The 14,888-nt window shown below is 46.7% G+C and overlaps 2 protein-coding genes across 7 annotated transcripts in view; one reads left to right on the forward strand and one right to left on the reverse strand.

Annotated features, from left to right (window-relative positions):
- The window catches only part of DNTTIP1 (deoxynucleotidyltransferase terminal interacting protein 1), a 31,096-nt gene extending 18,988 nt beyond the window's left edge, over positions 1 to 12,108 (reverse strand). Inside the window, exons 1-4 of the mRNA XM_032606800.1 lie at positions 11,947 to 12,108; positions 11,302 to 11,372; positions 10,554 to 10,650; positions 4,054 to 4,152 (exon numbers count right to left, since the gene is read on the reverse strand). Coding sequence (XP_032462691.1) covers positions 4,054 to 4,152; positions 10,554 to 10,650; positions 11,302 to 11,372; positions 11,947 to 12,051 — 372 coding nt within the window. The 5' untranslated portion in view covers positions 12,052 to 12,108. The remainder of the gene's footprint in view (positions 1 to 4,053; positions 4,153 to 10,553; positions 10,651 to 11,301; positions 11,373 to 11,946) is intronic.
- Positions 12,109 to 12,162: 54 nt separating this feature from the next.
- The window catches only part of WFDC3 (WAP four-disulfide core domain 3), a 50,790-nt gene continuing 48,064 nt past the window's right edge, over positions 12,163 to 14,888 (forward strand). For 3 of the 6 annotated variants that reach the window (XR_004345965.1, XR_004345964.1, XM_032606813.1), the window contains exons 1-2: positions 12,165 to 12,229; positions 14,095 to 14,183. Coding sequence is in view for 2 of the 6 variants with exons in the window: in XM_032606813.1 (XP_032462704.1) it covers positions 14,105 to 14,183 (79 nt within the window). In the remaining 4 variants the exon portion in view is untranslated. Of the gene's footprint in view, positions 12,230 to 14,094; positions 14,184 to 14,888 lie in introns of all 6 variants that reach the window. The other 3 variants (XR_004345963.1, XM_032606812.1, XM_032606814.1) reach the window with 2 other exon arrangements.

Consider the following 14,888-nt stretch of genomic DNA (forward strand, 5'->3'; position numbering starts at 1 on the left):
GCGGGGGAGGTGGGATGAGATAAGTTAAAGAAGTATGCAGGAGAGGTCTAGGTAGGGCTCTGTGGGTCATGGTAAGGCATTAGGGTTTATTCTGCCAGCAATGGGAAGTCACTGGAGCGTTTTAAAGAGGAGAGTGACACAATCTGATTCATCTTTAAAAAGATGGGTCTGGCTGCTGTGAGGATGGAGTGGAGGAAGGCAAGAGGGGCAGTAGCTCAGGGCTGAGATATACATTTGGAAATCATCACTAGTTAAACTGGCTTCAAAGCCACAGGACTAGATGAAATCACCTAGAACGAGAGGCAGCCACAGAAGAGATGGGATTTGTGAACAAAGCAAAACAAAGAGCGCTGTTCACCACTCAGCACTACAAGAGTTAAGTCGTAACCCACTGCAAGTAGACAGTGCACCCCAGAGAAATTCAGGATGAAAAACAGGATGAGGCACTCTGTGCTTTGGATAAACAGGCCCTTAGATAGTTAGATGCATATCTCAGGGAGAATCTCAATGACCCCAGATTCTTGCATCTTCCCATATACAGAAAAGCAGCAAAATCATTAACTTAAGATGTCTGTTCTTTGTCATCAGCAGTAATCTTTCACCAAGACGTATGCTTGACTGCAGCGCCACCCCCACCCCCCCAAATCATATATAAACCACCTCTTCGGAGCAGTTCCCTCAGAGCCACTGAGAGGCTGTCTCTAGGTACAGTCCTCAGTAAGTCCTTGAATAAAACTTAACTTGCAGCTCTCACACTGCGTGTTTGTTGTGTGTTTTTCTGTAAGTTGACAGGTCTGAGGACTGAACTTGGGAATGCGTCAAGTTAGTAGCAGAGAAGAAGAGCTGAGGAAAGTGAGGAGGAGAGACCGATGAGGCTGGAGCAAAGTCAAGGCACTGGAGCCAGGAGAGGAGTGTTCCAAGAGACGTGAAGTGACCCACTGTGACGAATGCCACCAAGAAGCTGAGTAAGCTGAGCGACATGGAGGTTACTGGTGACCCTGATCTAAGAGGGCTTTCTGTGAACTGGTGGGGACTGAAGCCAAAACAAAGTGAGTGAAAGAATGAATGGAATAAACAAAAGAAAAACAAATCAAAGGAAAAGAACCAAACCAAAGCCCCCCAAAACAGGGAATTCCCCAGCGGTCCAGTGGTTAGGACCCCGTGCTCTCACTGCCAAGGGCCCTGTTCAATCAGCTGCGCCGTGCGGCTTAGGCGGGGTGGGGGGGGATGACAAAAAATGAAAGAACTAATGGAATGAATGGGAGGTGACAAAGTAGAGTCAGGGATAGCAACCTTTTCTAAAGTCTGGCTATAAAAGGGAACAGAGAAATAGTGTGACCTCTGAAGGGGACTGTGGGTTCAAGGCCGGTCTGTTTCGTTCTCCATTGTATTCTCAGTGTCCCAGTGAATGAACACACATGTGTATAAACATATGTAGGGGAAAAAATGGTAAACACATCAAAATGTTAATAGAAGTTATTCTTGGCAGTAAGATTATGAAAAATTTTAATTTTCTTCTTTGTAATTTATATTTTCTAATTTTAATATAACACCAGCAGCAAGTAACATTTACTGAGTCTTTGCTACTGATCTAAATGCTTTAAGAGTATCGCCGCATTTAATTCTCACAACAATCCTATGAGGTAGAGCCTCTATCTCCACTTTGCAGATGAGAACTCTGACGTTCAGTGAGGTGAGGCAACTTGCCTAAGGTCACACAGCCAGTCAGTGCTGAAGCCAGGACTCAAATCTGCGCAGTCAGAATCAAGAGAAAACCTGCATCCTTAGCTACTATGCCACATTTTTCTTATAAATAAAGTGAAGAAATAACAACTACCTTGCAAAACAAAATCCATCAAAAACCCCAAGGCCACGTGCCAGAGATAAGATCAGCCATTTCTCCCTAAGAAACAGCTGTAAAGAGGTAGTGAAGAAGATTAGGAAATACCACTGAGATGGGCAAGATGGGGTTTCAAGAGTGAAAACAAGCCAATCAAGCCTTAATTCCACTAAAACCAGGAAATAGTCTAGTCTGATTCCATCAGGTCCAGTCTGAAGAATCTTTTACGGTAAGAAGAAGTTCTGCAGCAGTTTAGACACGGAGCTTCTACGTATCCTGGCCCCCTGAAAGTGAGGCTCTGTTGTGAGGCAGCAACACGTACCACACTGTGAATGTCACTGCCATGTATTTAGTATCTAGTATGCTTTGTACGTAGCCATTCGGTGTTGGTGGTTTATGTGTATCATCGCATTTAATCCTCACAGCAAAACAGTTGTCTTAGTCTAAAATCTAGAAATGAGTAAACTGAGGGTCAGAAAGGTTAAAAGACTTCTTCAAAATTTCTTTCTTTTTTTTTTCTGGCCGTGCCTCAGGCTTTTGGGACCTTAGTTCCCCGAGCAGGGACTGAACCCAGGCCCTTGGCAGTGAAAGCATGGAGTCCTAACCACTGGACTGTCAGGGAATTCCCCCAAATTTCTTGATTCATCTGGTTTTAAGTTAGACTTTGGGCTTTCTACCTTCCTATGCTCTGATTCCATGTGTTCTGACCACACAGTTACATCAGTACTGGAAGGGGGGAACTCTGGAAGGTGGATGTGGGGACTCAGAAGCCTGGAAAGGTATGAACGTTCAGCGAGTGGAGGTTATGCCCAATTCACTTTAACTCCGTCTTCACCTTTCACTGGGACTCCTGAACAGTCTCATAAATTTCCCTTTCAATCTCCATGGCAGATTCCCAAGCTAATCTCCTCATGGCAGCCAGAGTGATCTTGAAAATACAAATTTCATTAGTAGCTCTTCTGCTTAAAATTCCACACCTATAGCTTGGTTTGCAGTGCTCTGCCATCCTCTCCAATCTCTGAAAACCAACAACACTGGCCTCTTTCTTTCTCCACTCTGCCCTGCCCCTGGGCTCGGCACCCTCTAGTGTACTCTCTCATCACCTCCTATGCTTATAGCATTTATAACAGTTTCTGATTATAGACCTGTTGTATGATTACTGGAGTAATGTCAAGGGCTCTGGCAAATAGTAGGCCCTCAACACATATTAGGTGAAGAGATAAATTCAAGAAAGCATTTCAGGATGCAAACGAGAGTGAAGGTTTTATCAATTTAATATTGATTCAGCTCAAACTTATAAGATTAGTGTTAGCAAACTGCCATGTTTTATTATCAGCACATGTCACAACTGATTATAACATATTACAGTCCCAGAGTGAGTTAATGAAATGGCCTCCTATGAATCTGATTAGCTTAAATTTAATAGTCTATGAGAACCAGATCAGCTTTCACTGCCCTCACAGGATGGAGTTTTGTTTTTTCAAAGCCGAGGTCTAGGCCCTGGTCTTGCTCATTTCTGAGGCTGTGTCTGAGTAGCTAGTCAGCCAACCTCCCGGAAGATGTTACTCTCTCATCTCACGATAATTACCCTCATGGTACTGAACTCAAGCCTGCCCTTGTGCTATGGTTATGAAGAAATTTCCATCTCTGACAGCTAATGGTTCCACAGTCAAGCACAGAATCTGGGTGATGCTGACAATTCCTATTAATAACAGCAGCTGACACATGCAAACTGGTTCACTACTATCTTGAGGACACAGCCATTTCTAGACCTGATGTCATGCCTCCTGACCACTTTGAGAGGCAGGGAGGCAGAAAGGGTGACAGTTCTCATGATACCAAAAGGGGCGGCGATTACTTGAAGGATCAAATCAGCAGAAGCACTTGCAGAGGCGAGCCAGACCTTAGCTCTTCTATCTCTCGCTTCTTCCAAGCCACAATCTCTTCATCTGTAAACTAGGGATGGAAACATGCCTTCTGTACAGGTTTCTTCTGAGATGTAAATGAACTAACGCAGTGAAAGCATCTACCATGGTAGCTGGCATCTAGTAGCTACCTCCCTTCCCTTCTGTCAGCAAAGCTCTAAGCCCTATCTAGATGTAAGTAGCTCGCCGGGTATCCCTCCAAATACTACTGATGATGGGACCACATTTCTTTGCTGAGCCCTGAGGGCTAAACCTTGTGCCTACATCTCTTTTTGTCTTTGATCTCACCTGCTCCAGGCAGCTCCGACAGGCCTCCTGGATCAGCTGCTCTGCATCCACTTCTTCCCCGACATTGTCGCGAACGTTCAGTGCGGCCTTCTGGAAGAACTAGGGAGAGGTACAATAGAAGACGAGGTCAGAAGTCCTGCTAATCTGCATCAATTTGAAGGGAACAGAATATAGAACAGAAGCTTTCCTCCTACCCTCAGAAAGAAAGGAAAGGTGATAATGAACACGGCTTTGAGATCAGCCAGACTTAGATTCACATCCCAGGCTCTGCTTCCCCACTCTATACGCTCTTAAGGAGGAGAACCATCATGGAGGTGCTGTAAAACTCCTCTGGCAAAGCAATAAAGCTATTCTTTTTTTTTTTTTGGCTGTGCCACATGGCTTGCGGTATCCCTGATCAGGGATTGAACCTATGCCCTCGGCAGTGAAAGTGCAGAGTTCTAACCGCTGGACCACCAGGGAATTCCCTAGGAGAATATATATATATATATATATATATTTTTTTTTTTTTTTTTTTTTTTCTTTTGCGGTACGCGGGCCTCACTGCTGTGGCCTCTCCTGTTGCGGAGCACAGGCTCCTGATGCGCAGGCTCAGCGGCCATGCCTCACGGGCCCAGCCGCTCCGCGGCATGCGGGATCCTCCCGGACCAGGGCACAAACCCGTGTCCCCTGCATCGGCAGGCGGACTCTCAACCACTGCGCCACCAGGGAAGCCCAGGAGAATATATTTTTGACACGAAAAGGTATTCATGATATTTTGCCAAGTGAAGGAAGCAAGTTATAAAATAGTCTGGGATAGTGTGAGCCTATTTATGTAAAACAGCAAAAAAGCAAACTGTAGAACTGTAAGGATATATTAGAGTAAAAGCAGTGATATGATTTTTTTTTTTTTTTTTTGCTTATCTATCTTCTCAATTTCTATAATGTACATGTCTTACTTCCACAGAAGAAAAAACAACCACACCAGTGCCTGAGATGAACAGGTCAGGGAGGCCAGAAAAGACCCAGAGAGTGGAAAAGCCTAATTGAATCCTGACTTCGCCCAGTCTGAAAGAAACATCTGTAGACTGGGAGGGGTGAGACTTGGCCAGGGCCCCAGGATGTCAGCAGTCCCAGCTGGCTGGGGAATGGAAAGGCAGAAGCTTCCTCCATTGGGTAAGAGGGACAGCTTGAACCTGAAAACACCAAGGGACAAGGTGACATGAGGCCCCAAACCAAGACACCCGGAGCACATTTGTAACAATAGTCCATGTCTCCAGAAGAAAGGGTTGGTTCTCTTTGGTGAACAGAAAAATTCTAGAACCTATAACGCAAGCTCCTCCTGTGGGAGACAACTATGGGGAAGTACTATCATTTTATGTTCAGAATTTTATATATATGCCTTTGTTGTTAACATTAAACCAGGGAGAAGAGTGTGAAAGCATTGGATTAGAGACTCAAGAGTTTAGGAGGGAAATTCTACAGGCAAAATTAAACGAAATGATCAGATGAGTTTGACTTCAAAACAAGAAACTGGAGATTAATGCTGGTGGTTCAATACCGACTACCAACTATGTGAAAGCTAGTTAAAATAATCTGGATACTTTAGAACCAGCCTGTGAGGTGGGCAGGGCAACAAATATGTAGGGGTGAGTGTAAGCTACCTCCAGACGTGAGAATGAAATTCAGTCATGAACAAGGAATTCTCAAACACTATTGGTAGAAATGTAAAACGGCACAAACTTTCTAGAGAGAGGGACTTCCCTGGCGGTCCAGTGGTTAAGACTCGTGCCTTCACTGCAGGGGGCACGGGTTTGATCCCTGGTTGGGGAAGTAAGATCCCGCTGTGTGGCGTGTGGCCAAAAAAAAAAACCAACAAAAGCAACACAACAACAACAGCATTTTCTGGAGACAAATTTTCTTGAGGGAAAAATATGTTTCCCCTTTTACCCACCAATTCCATCTTTAGAAATTTATCCCCCAGAAATACTCTCACAGGTTAACAAAGATATACATTCAAAGTGCTCAATGCAGCATTGTTTGTAATAGACAAAAACTATAAGTAATCCGAATGTTCTAGGGACTAGCTCATTAAATTGTGGTACATCCATACAATAGATTACTGTGCAGCTATTATAAAAGCATCAGGGTGAGCTGTTATGTACTGACCTAGAAACATGACCAAAATATATTGTGAAATGAAAAAACTGAATTGCAGAACAGTGTGTGTAAAATGATCCTACGTATTCTTTTTTTTTTTTGGCTGCACTGTGCGGCTTGTGGGATCTTAGCTCCCCAACCCGGGACTGAACCTGGGCCACAACAGTGAAAGTGCCGAGTCCTAACCACTGGACCGCCGGGAAACTCCCTGATCCCATGTATTTTTTAAACATGAGTGAGTGCATGTGCACACACACGCACGCACACAAATAATATAGGAGACGATGTCATTGTTAACAGTTTGGTATTCTGCGAGGTGAGTTTTAGTGACTTTGATTTTTACTGTTATTCAATCATACGTACCGCCTGGTCCACAATTTTGCTATATTTGCCATCATGTATCCATTTACCCATCCCATTTATCCACCCATAAATCCATTTCCTAAGCTATATTATTAGAATATTCTTTTTAAAGGGGCATGCATTTAGTAATAACAGGAATAAATGAATAAAATTCACAATGTCTTGGATAAAATCAGCCATTTCTAAAAGTTATTTTTCTAAACATTTTTAAGAAAATGGGTAGCTGAGATTTGGAACATCATTAAACAAAGTGATCAGATGAGGTCGATCAAGAGCCTGGACTTACCTGAAGCTGTGATGTAATCAAGTCATTTGTACCTTGTCTAAAAACAAGTATGGGGCTTCCCTGGTGGCGCAGTGGTTGGGAGTCTGCCTGCCAATGCAGGGGACACGGGTTCGATCCCTGGTCCGGGAGGATCCCACATGCCGCGGAGTGGCTAGGCCTGTGTGCCACAACTGCTGGGCCCGTGTGCCACAACTACTGGAGCCCGTGCACCGCAACAGAAGAGGCCACCTCAGTGAGAAAACTGCACACCCCACAGAGGAGTGGCCCCCGCTCACTGCAACTGGAGAAAGCCTGCACGCAGCAATGAAGACCCAACGCAGCCAAAAATAAAATTTTAAAAAGTAAAATAAAATAAAAAAATAAAAACAAGTGTGGGAAGGACTTATCTTTGCAGACTATGTGAAGCCACAAATTGTGTTTATCCAGCATTTGTTCAGGAGAGGAAGTTCCTGAATCATGGCATCCACTACTGGGACAAGCAACAAGGAAAGTGCTTTGGAGGTAGACAATCCTGGATTGAATGCTGGTCTAGCCTTTTCCTAGGGGCTTAACCTCTTTATTTTTGCACATGTAGAGGTGCAGAGGTATGAGAATACTTGGTGCATTCTGGGATGTGCAGAAGTCAGGGGCAGGAATAACTAGGTATGTAGGGGAGTGTGGCTGATCACAGGGGACCATATGTGCCATGTTAAGGAATTTGGATTTCACCCAGAAAAAAATGGAAAGTCGTGGAAGGATTTTAAATAGGGGAGTGACACCATTGGGTTTACATTTGAGAGATTACTGGCAGCTGTATGGAGGGTGGATTGAAAGAGGGAAAGAACAGAGGCGGTTAGGGATTACACTGGGAGCCTGAATGAGAAATAATGAAGGTCTGAACCAAGGCAGAGGCAAGGAATAAGGGTATGCTGGTCAGACTGTGGGGTGGAAGGTACAGGACCCCGCTACTGGATATGGAAGATGGAGCAGAGGGCAGAGCCACTGGACTCTGGTTTCTAAGTGAATGATGGTCCCATTCAAACTTGTCCAAAACTGAGCTCCTGATTTCCCCTGCTTGTCTCCATCTTCCTCATATCAAGTCAATGGCAATCCTATCTTTACAGTTGCCCCTGGCAAATGACTCCGGAGTTGTTCACTTCTTTTTCTTTTACCCAGCACATCTGAATCATTAGCAAATCCTGTTGCTACCTTGAAAACACATACGGAATCTGATTCTTTCCCAACACCTTTACTGCTAACACCCAAGCCACTATCATCTCAAGCCTCCTAAACTGGTCCTCCTGAAGTCTATTCTCTTTACAACTGTCAGAGCGACTTTTTAAAAGTGTTCAGATCATGAACTCCGCTCAAAACTCTCCAAAACCCTCTATTTTACTTGTAATAAAACCCAAAGTCCTGTCGACTGGAAAGAAAATGCACAACCTGAAAGTTGAGAGTTATGTTTTATTCAGCGGACAAAACTGAGGACTTAAGCCTGGGACACAGCATCTCAGACAGCTCTGAGGGACTACTCCAAAGAGGCAAGTGGGGGGAGCCAGGATACATGGGAGTTTTCGCAACAAAGACCACAGAGTCGGAACATCAAAAGATTACTCTTAAATAAAGAAAACCAGACATCTCAAATTAAGGAATTTAGCACTTTCCTATGCATGGGAAGATGCAAGAGTCCGGGCTCAATGAAATTATTCCTTTGATATGCACCTCAGCTATCTGGGACCAGTATCCTGTGCTTTCTCATCCTGAGTCTCCTCAAGGTGCATGGTCAGGGGTGGCTGCAGCAGTTGACCGCTAGATGGCGGGCATCCTGTTTCTATCCTGAGTTCCCTCATGGCTCAACATCAGGGTGGCTGTAATGTGATGGCTTGATGGCTGCAACATCCTTTATTTCCTGATGTGGCAAGCAATAAATTTCATTCACAGTCTTCACCACGGCTCTAAAGTTCTGCCTGAGCTGAGTCTGTTACCTGTCTGGTCACCTCTCCTTCCCCTCTCCTTCCGGCTCTGCTGGCTCCAGCCACTCTGTTGCTTTGAATGTGCCAAGCGTGCTTCTGTCTCAGGTCCTTTGCCCTTGTTCCCTCTGCCTGGGTTGCTTTCCCTCCAGGTATCTGCACGACTTGTTCTTTCCTCACTTTATTTGGGTCTCTGCTCAAATGTCCTCTTATCAGAGGGCTTTCCTAGCCACAAGTTATGAAATAGCATCCCTGTTCCCTATAGGTCACTCTCTTCCCGTTCTCTCTGGCATTCCCTGACAAAGTACACATTTATTAAAGAGGGTAAGGACACTGTCCATTTTATTCACTGCTACATCCCTAAGTGCCTAGCATAGTGCTTGCGTTATGGTAGGTGCTCAGTAAATACTTTTTGAATGAATGAATAAACACAAGAGGAGAAGGTTTAGGAAGAAAAACAAGAGTTCAGTCCTGGGTTTCCCTGGTGGTGCAGTGGTTGAGAGTCCGCCTGCCAATGCAGGGGACACGGGTTCGTGCCCCGGTATGGGAGGATCCCACATGCCGTGGAGCGGCTGGGCCCGTGAGCCATGGTCGCTGAGCCTGCGAGTCCGGAGCCTGTGCTCCGCAATGGGAGAGGCCATAACAGTGAGAGGCCCGCGTACCGCAAAAAAAAAAAAAAAAGAGTTCAGTCCTGAATATGCTGGGATTGAAATATCCATGGGACATCCAGGTAGAGCCATGTATAAGTTTATTAATAGATCTTGAAAAGAATTTTAAATAGTAATAATGGTGCTATCATTAAACAAGTAATAAAAACACCTGCATTCCAAGCACAGTGCTAAGCATATTACACTTAAGTCACTTCATCCTCACAACAGCTTGGCCAAATGTAATGGAGCAGGACCCTATGGGGCCTTCCCGGGGGCAGACCCCTCCCTCATATCCTCTGCTTTAGCTCCTCCCTCAAGTACCTAGATAACAGTATCTGATGCACATTTCCTGAATTGTCTTATAGATGCTAAATCCACCACCAAAGGGAAGAAATGAACTACCTGATGAATATGAGCACATAGCCCCCAGAGCCTAAGGATTAATAATGTTAACCCCTGTGACACCACCGTGACCTCACCATCAACCAATCAGAGAATTGTGCACGAGCTGATCACAGACCCTGGGATGCCCCTCCCTCACTCTGCTTTTAAAAATGCTTTGCTGAGGGGGCTTCCCTGGTGGCGCAGTGGTTGAGAGTCCGCCTGCCGATGCAGGGGACGCGGGTTCGTGCCCCGGTCTGGGAGGATCCTGCATGCCGCGGAGCGGCTGGGCCCGTGAGCCATGGCCGCTGAGCCTGCGCGCCCCAAGCCTGTGCTCTGCGACGGGAGAGGCCACGGCAGTGAGAGGCCCGCGTACCGCAAAAGAAAAAAAAAAAATGCTTTGCTGAAACCCATCGGGGACTCTGGGTGTTTTGAGCACTAGCTGTCCTGGACTCCTTGCTTGGTGCCCTGCAATAAACGCTGCACTTTCCTTCACCACAACCCAGGGACAGTAGATTGGCTTCACTGCACGTGGCAAGCAGTAAGACCCGAGTTTGGTTTGGTAACAAGAGGAATTCAAATTACCCCCCAAAAGGAAAAACATTCTTGGGGGGTTCAGAATTGGAAAACTTTTGATTATCTGTGTGTACTAGAAAGAGAGACTGTGATGCAGGCAAGGACTACCCATGAGTCTTTATTCCTGTTAATTTTTTATCTTTGTGTCCTTCTCACCTTCATGTACTTGTTGAAGACAGTCTGGATCTCCTCATTGATGCTAGGCTGCAGGACAGCTCGGAGGAGATCCATGGAGATGGCAGGATCTGTGAAACTGCATTCAGGAAGGAGACACAGTCAGGAGGCATGTCCCAAACATATCCTTTCCTACGCTGCCCAGCCAATTATTGAGATAGGACCCTTTAATGACAATAACATATGGCTTTTACAGAAAACTAGCCACATGCCTAGGTGCTCTGCAAACCACATAGATGCAGGACTTTATTTCATACTCATAACTCTATGGAATGGCATTATTTTTAAAGTGTTATAGAAGTATAAAACTTAACACAGAAAAAGTCTATACACTTTAACAAACAGTTTTAGTGAACATCCTTTTAATCACTACTCAGGTCAAGAAACATATAACCAGCATCCCAAAGACCCATCTTGTGCTCTCTCCCTTCCCTGAGATAGATACTATTAGCCCCACATTTTTTTAACTTCCATGCTATTCTGCCTCTTTGGAGCCTTCAAACACAGAGCCTGTGAATGTTAGGGACCTTGGGCACTGTTGAATCAACATGCCCCCTCTTTTGAGTTCAGAAGGGAAATGACTTGCTCAAGGTCACACAGAGTTACAGAATCTGAATCTCCTCTTTCTATTGGCCGATGATCTCTTTCTCAGCTCTGTGCAGTGGGGACCCAAAAGCTGCCTCCCAAGCCAGTGCCTGGGAGGGGAAGTCCCACCCAAGGCCAGCCTTACCTTGTTGTCATCTGTGAGCGGCGGCCCCTCCGCTGTACCTGCCGGTGCTTTATCATTATGTTCCAAGGGTTCTGTGGAGACCAAGGGAGCAGATGTCACCGAGGTCCGTGACGCTGGGGTGGAGGTGGAGGGTGGGTATTAAGTTATACCTAGACATCCCTGCTTCTCAGGTGCTTTCACCGTCTCTCCCCGCTTGGGGTAGGGGGGAGGGCAGTGGTTGGAAGGTCCTGCCAGGGAAGAGGAACCGAGATAAAGCTTCCTGCCCCCAAGTCCCAACCCCACTTTTTCAGGAACGGATGGAGGAAAGGAATCAGTGTCCACCGAGGGGCTACTCTGTGCCAGATAATGCGCTGGGCGCTTTACCCGTATTTATATCCTCTCCCACAACAACTTTACGAGGCAGGGCCTAATCATCTCCATTTTCGAGAAAACTGGCGCTCAGGGGCTTGGCAGGGCCGGCCTACGTCACCTAGCTGGGGGGGCGGCACCAGAATATGAAGCCTGGTCGTCGGACTTCGACAACCACAACCCCTCGGCAGCACCAGCCGCCTCGTTCTCTCGCCCACAGGCCAGGGTCCCGGGAGCCCGAGGCCCTGTCGGGCCCGAGCCCAGGCCTGGCCGGGGCTTCCCCGGGGGCGCCCTCACCGTGAGAACCAGCTGCCCCGCTGCGCCCGCGTCTCCCAGCTCGGGTCCGCCCCGCTCTGCCCCGCCGGGTCCCCGCGGCTGCTCAGCGTCTCCAGTGGCCCCCATGGCGCCTCCGGTCCCCACAATTTCAGCCCGTCTCTGTCACCGGCCGGAAAGTCTCCCCGTGACGTCATTGGAGCGCGCCGCCCGCAGTCTCCGGAAGCGCGACGCAGCGAACGGCAGGGTTACCAGGGGAACCGAGCCGCCGCGTCTCGCCGGGTCCCGGACGCTTAGAGGCCCTGTGGTAGGTTGACCAGGCTCTCTCTCGGGAGCGGCCGCGCCTCGGGTGTAAACTGTGGGTGTTCAGTCAAGGATCTTTCTCTGGCCGGACCAAGGCCCGTGGAGAAGTGCGGGTCAGGAGGAGGGGAGCAGGTTTCCTCGGGCTGGTGTTGGGGAGCGGAGGGCAGCGTTTGGTACCGAGGCGTCTGCAGTTGTCTCTGGAAAACTAGATTTTAATATGCCTAGCACTCAGCCCCCAGAATTGGATGGGCCCAATGCGAGGACCACCGAAACCCAGCAAGAGGGTGTCTGGCCCATGCCATCCCACTCACCCAGTGGTCTCTCCAGGCCTTGACCCCAGGGATTGCCTCTTGGCGTCTGAAGGCATCTGAATGAAGATTCTGGGCTTCTCTCCCCAGATGCATGATACTGGGATGGGCTGGGGATGCAGGGATTTAACAGCTGTGGAGTTCCCCAGAGCCCCTTTAGCTCTGCATTAGAGGTAAGACGTCCATGAATAGAATTGGATCTACTTATGGGTGGTAGATAAAATTACTTTCATCAGGTCATAATACAGGGTAGTAGAAGGTGCATGAGTTTTGCAGTTAGAAAGATCTGAGTTCAAATCCATTATGATATGGTGGTTAACACTGACTATAGGATTGGACTGCTTACCTTTGTTCTACTACTTATTAGCTGTGACCCACATTTCTTTCTGTGCCTCAGTTTCCCCATCTGTAGAATGGGGATAATAGTACCTAACTCATAGGGTTGCAATGAGAATTAAGTGAGTTAATTCATGTAAAGTACTTAGAACCTTGGCAGTAGTAAACCCTCAAACAATGTTATCTGTCATTACTATTATTAAATTCCAGCAGCCACCACTTACTAGCTTAATGACCTTGGCTAATTTTCCCTCTGAACTAGTTTTCTTACTTCTGCAAGATTATTGTGAGGCATAAAATAAATAATGTGCATAAAACACATGTTAGGTCATCAATAAATGTTAATTATCTCCACGCTCCAATATCAGCCTTAAAACAATAAGGCAACTTTCTGGCACCAAACTCTTTGTCCCTATTAAGGAGGTTTTTACCCTTTAACCTTATTAGGCTAAGCAATGCCAATAGGTATTGCTGTTAGGTATCATGGTTGACCAAAGGAATAGATTAAAAAAAAATAAAAAGAAATATAGGAAGAAGAGATAAAGAAAGGGAGTATATATGACCTAGGTTACTACTTGAGTCATAGCAACTGTTCTTTTGGGTTTTGTTGACTAACCTTCATATAGTCCAATAATACCCTGTATGGGTTAGAGGGACCAAGATGTAGGGTTTTGGTGCATTTATATTAGTTCTGAACAAATCTAAACACTGCTTTTCTGTAGTTTTTGGATAGTTTCTAAGCAGTCTGTTCCATTCTCTGTTTTCTAGGTTGCTAGGATGGACAGGAGCCACAGTGCATTTTATTAGCTTTGGTTCTTTTCTTTAGTTGTGTCTCTAGTCCTTTCCTCTCTCATTACAGCTGTAGCTGTGTCCTTCCAAAACCCTCTAGGGCTCTCTTTGATCCTTTATCCAGTGGCCATCCCTCCATTTCCTCAGCTGCCCATTAGATTCCTCATCATCGTCCAGGGATGTTGTGTATACTGCAGAGTTTGATCATTCCCATCACGTGTGTCTTTTGGTAGTGCCAGGAATTTTCCCACACACCAGCAACCAGTCACTTTTCTTCTTGTCAGGAGAAGACATCGTTGGGGATTATTGCGAAAGGGAAAACTTTGTGGCTGGCCTTAGACCAATCCCCTAGTCTTGCCCTTCCCTCAGTTGATGTATTGATACAAGGCAAGGTGTACACGTCTGGCCTGAACTGAGTTCTCATCTCTACCCTCAGCATCATCGTCATGTCGAGCTGCCTCTTCCTCCTGAAGGCACTTCTTGCTCTTGGGTCCGTGGCATCCTGGGTGACTGCAGGAGAGCATGGTGAGCTATCATTTGGGATCCCTGGCTAACAGCAATAGAAAACGACTAGAGAAGTCATCCCCTGCCTCCTCCCAGAGTGAGGGTCCTCATCTGGGGAGATGGTCTTCTCTGTAGAACAGAACTGGACGCATAGATTCTTGGGACAGCCAGGATAGGTCTTCCTGGCTTTCTCTGTCCTCTCTGGACAAGGAGATAGCACTTCCAGTCTGGCTTACTAGAGGTTCTAGCTTTTCCCGAGGCCTCTCACCCTAGGGTGAGAATAGGATCGCCCCAAGCTTTCTGTCTCTCTCTCTGCAGAGTGGCTGGTCCATGTGTGGTGCTGGGTGCATGTTAGCAGCTGTGTGGGAGAGGGGAAAGTGGTTGCAGAAATATTTTGTTTTGAATTTATTTATTTATTTAATTAATTTATTTTTTGCTGCGTTGGATCTTCATTGCTGCGCGTGGGCTTTCTCTAGTTGCGGCGAGCAGGGTCTACTCTTCGTTGTGGTGCGCGGGCTTCTCACTGCAGTGGCTTCTCTTGCTGCGGAGCACGGGCTCTAGGCTCGCGGGCTCAGTAGTTGTGGCTTGCGGGCTCTAGAGCGCCGGCTCAGTAGTTGTGGCACATGGGCTTAGTTGCTCTGCGGCATGTGGGATCTTCCTGGACCAGGGATCGAACCTGTGTCCCCTGCATTGGCAGGCGAATTCTTAACCACTGTGCAACCAGGG

The sequence above is a fragment of the Phocoena sinus genome, chromosome 15, assembly GCF_008692025.1.
Source record: "Phocoena sinus isolate mPhoSin1 chromosome 15, mPhoSin1.pri, whole genome shotgun sequence".
Classification (NCBI taxonomy): Eukaryota; Metazoa; Chordata; class Mammalia; order Artiodactyla; family Phocoenidae; genus Phocoena; species Phocoena sinus.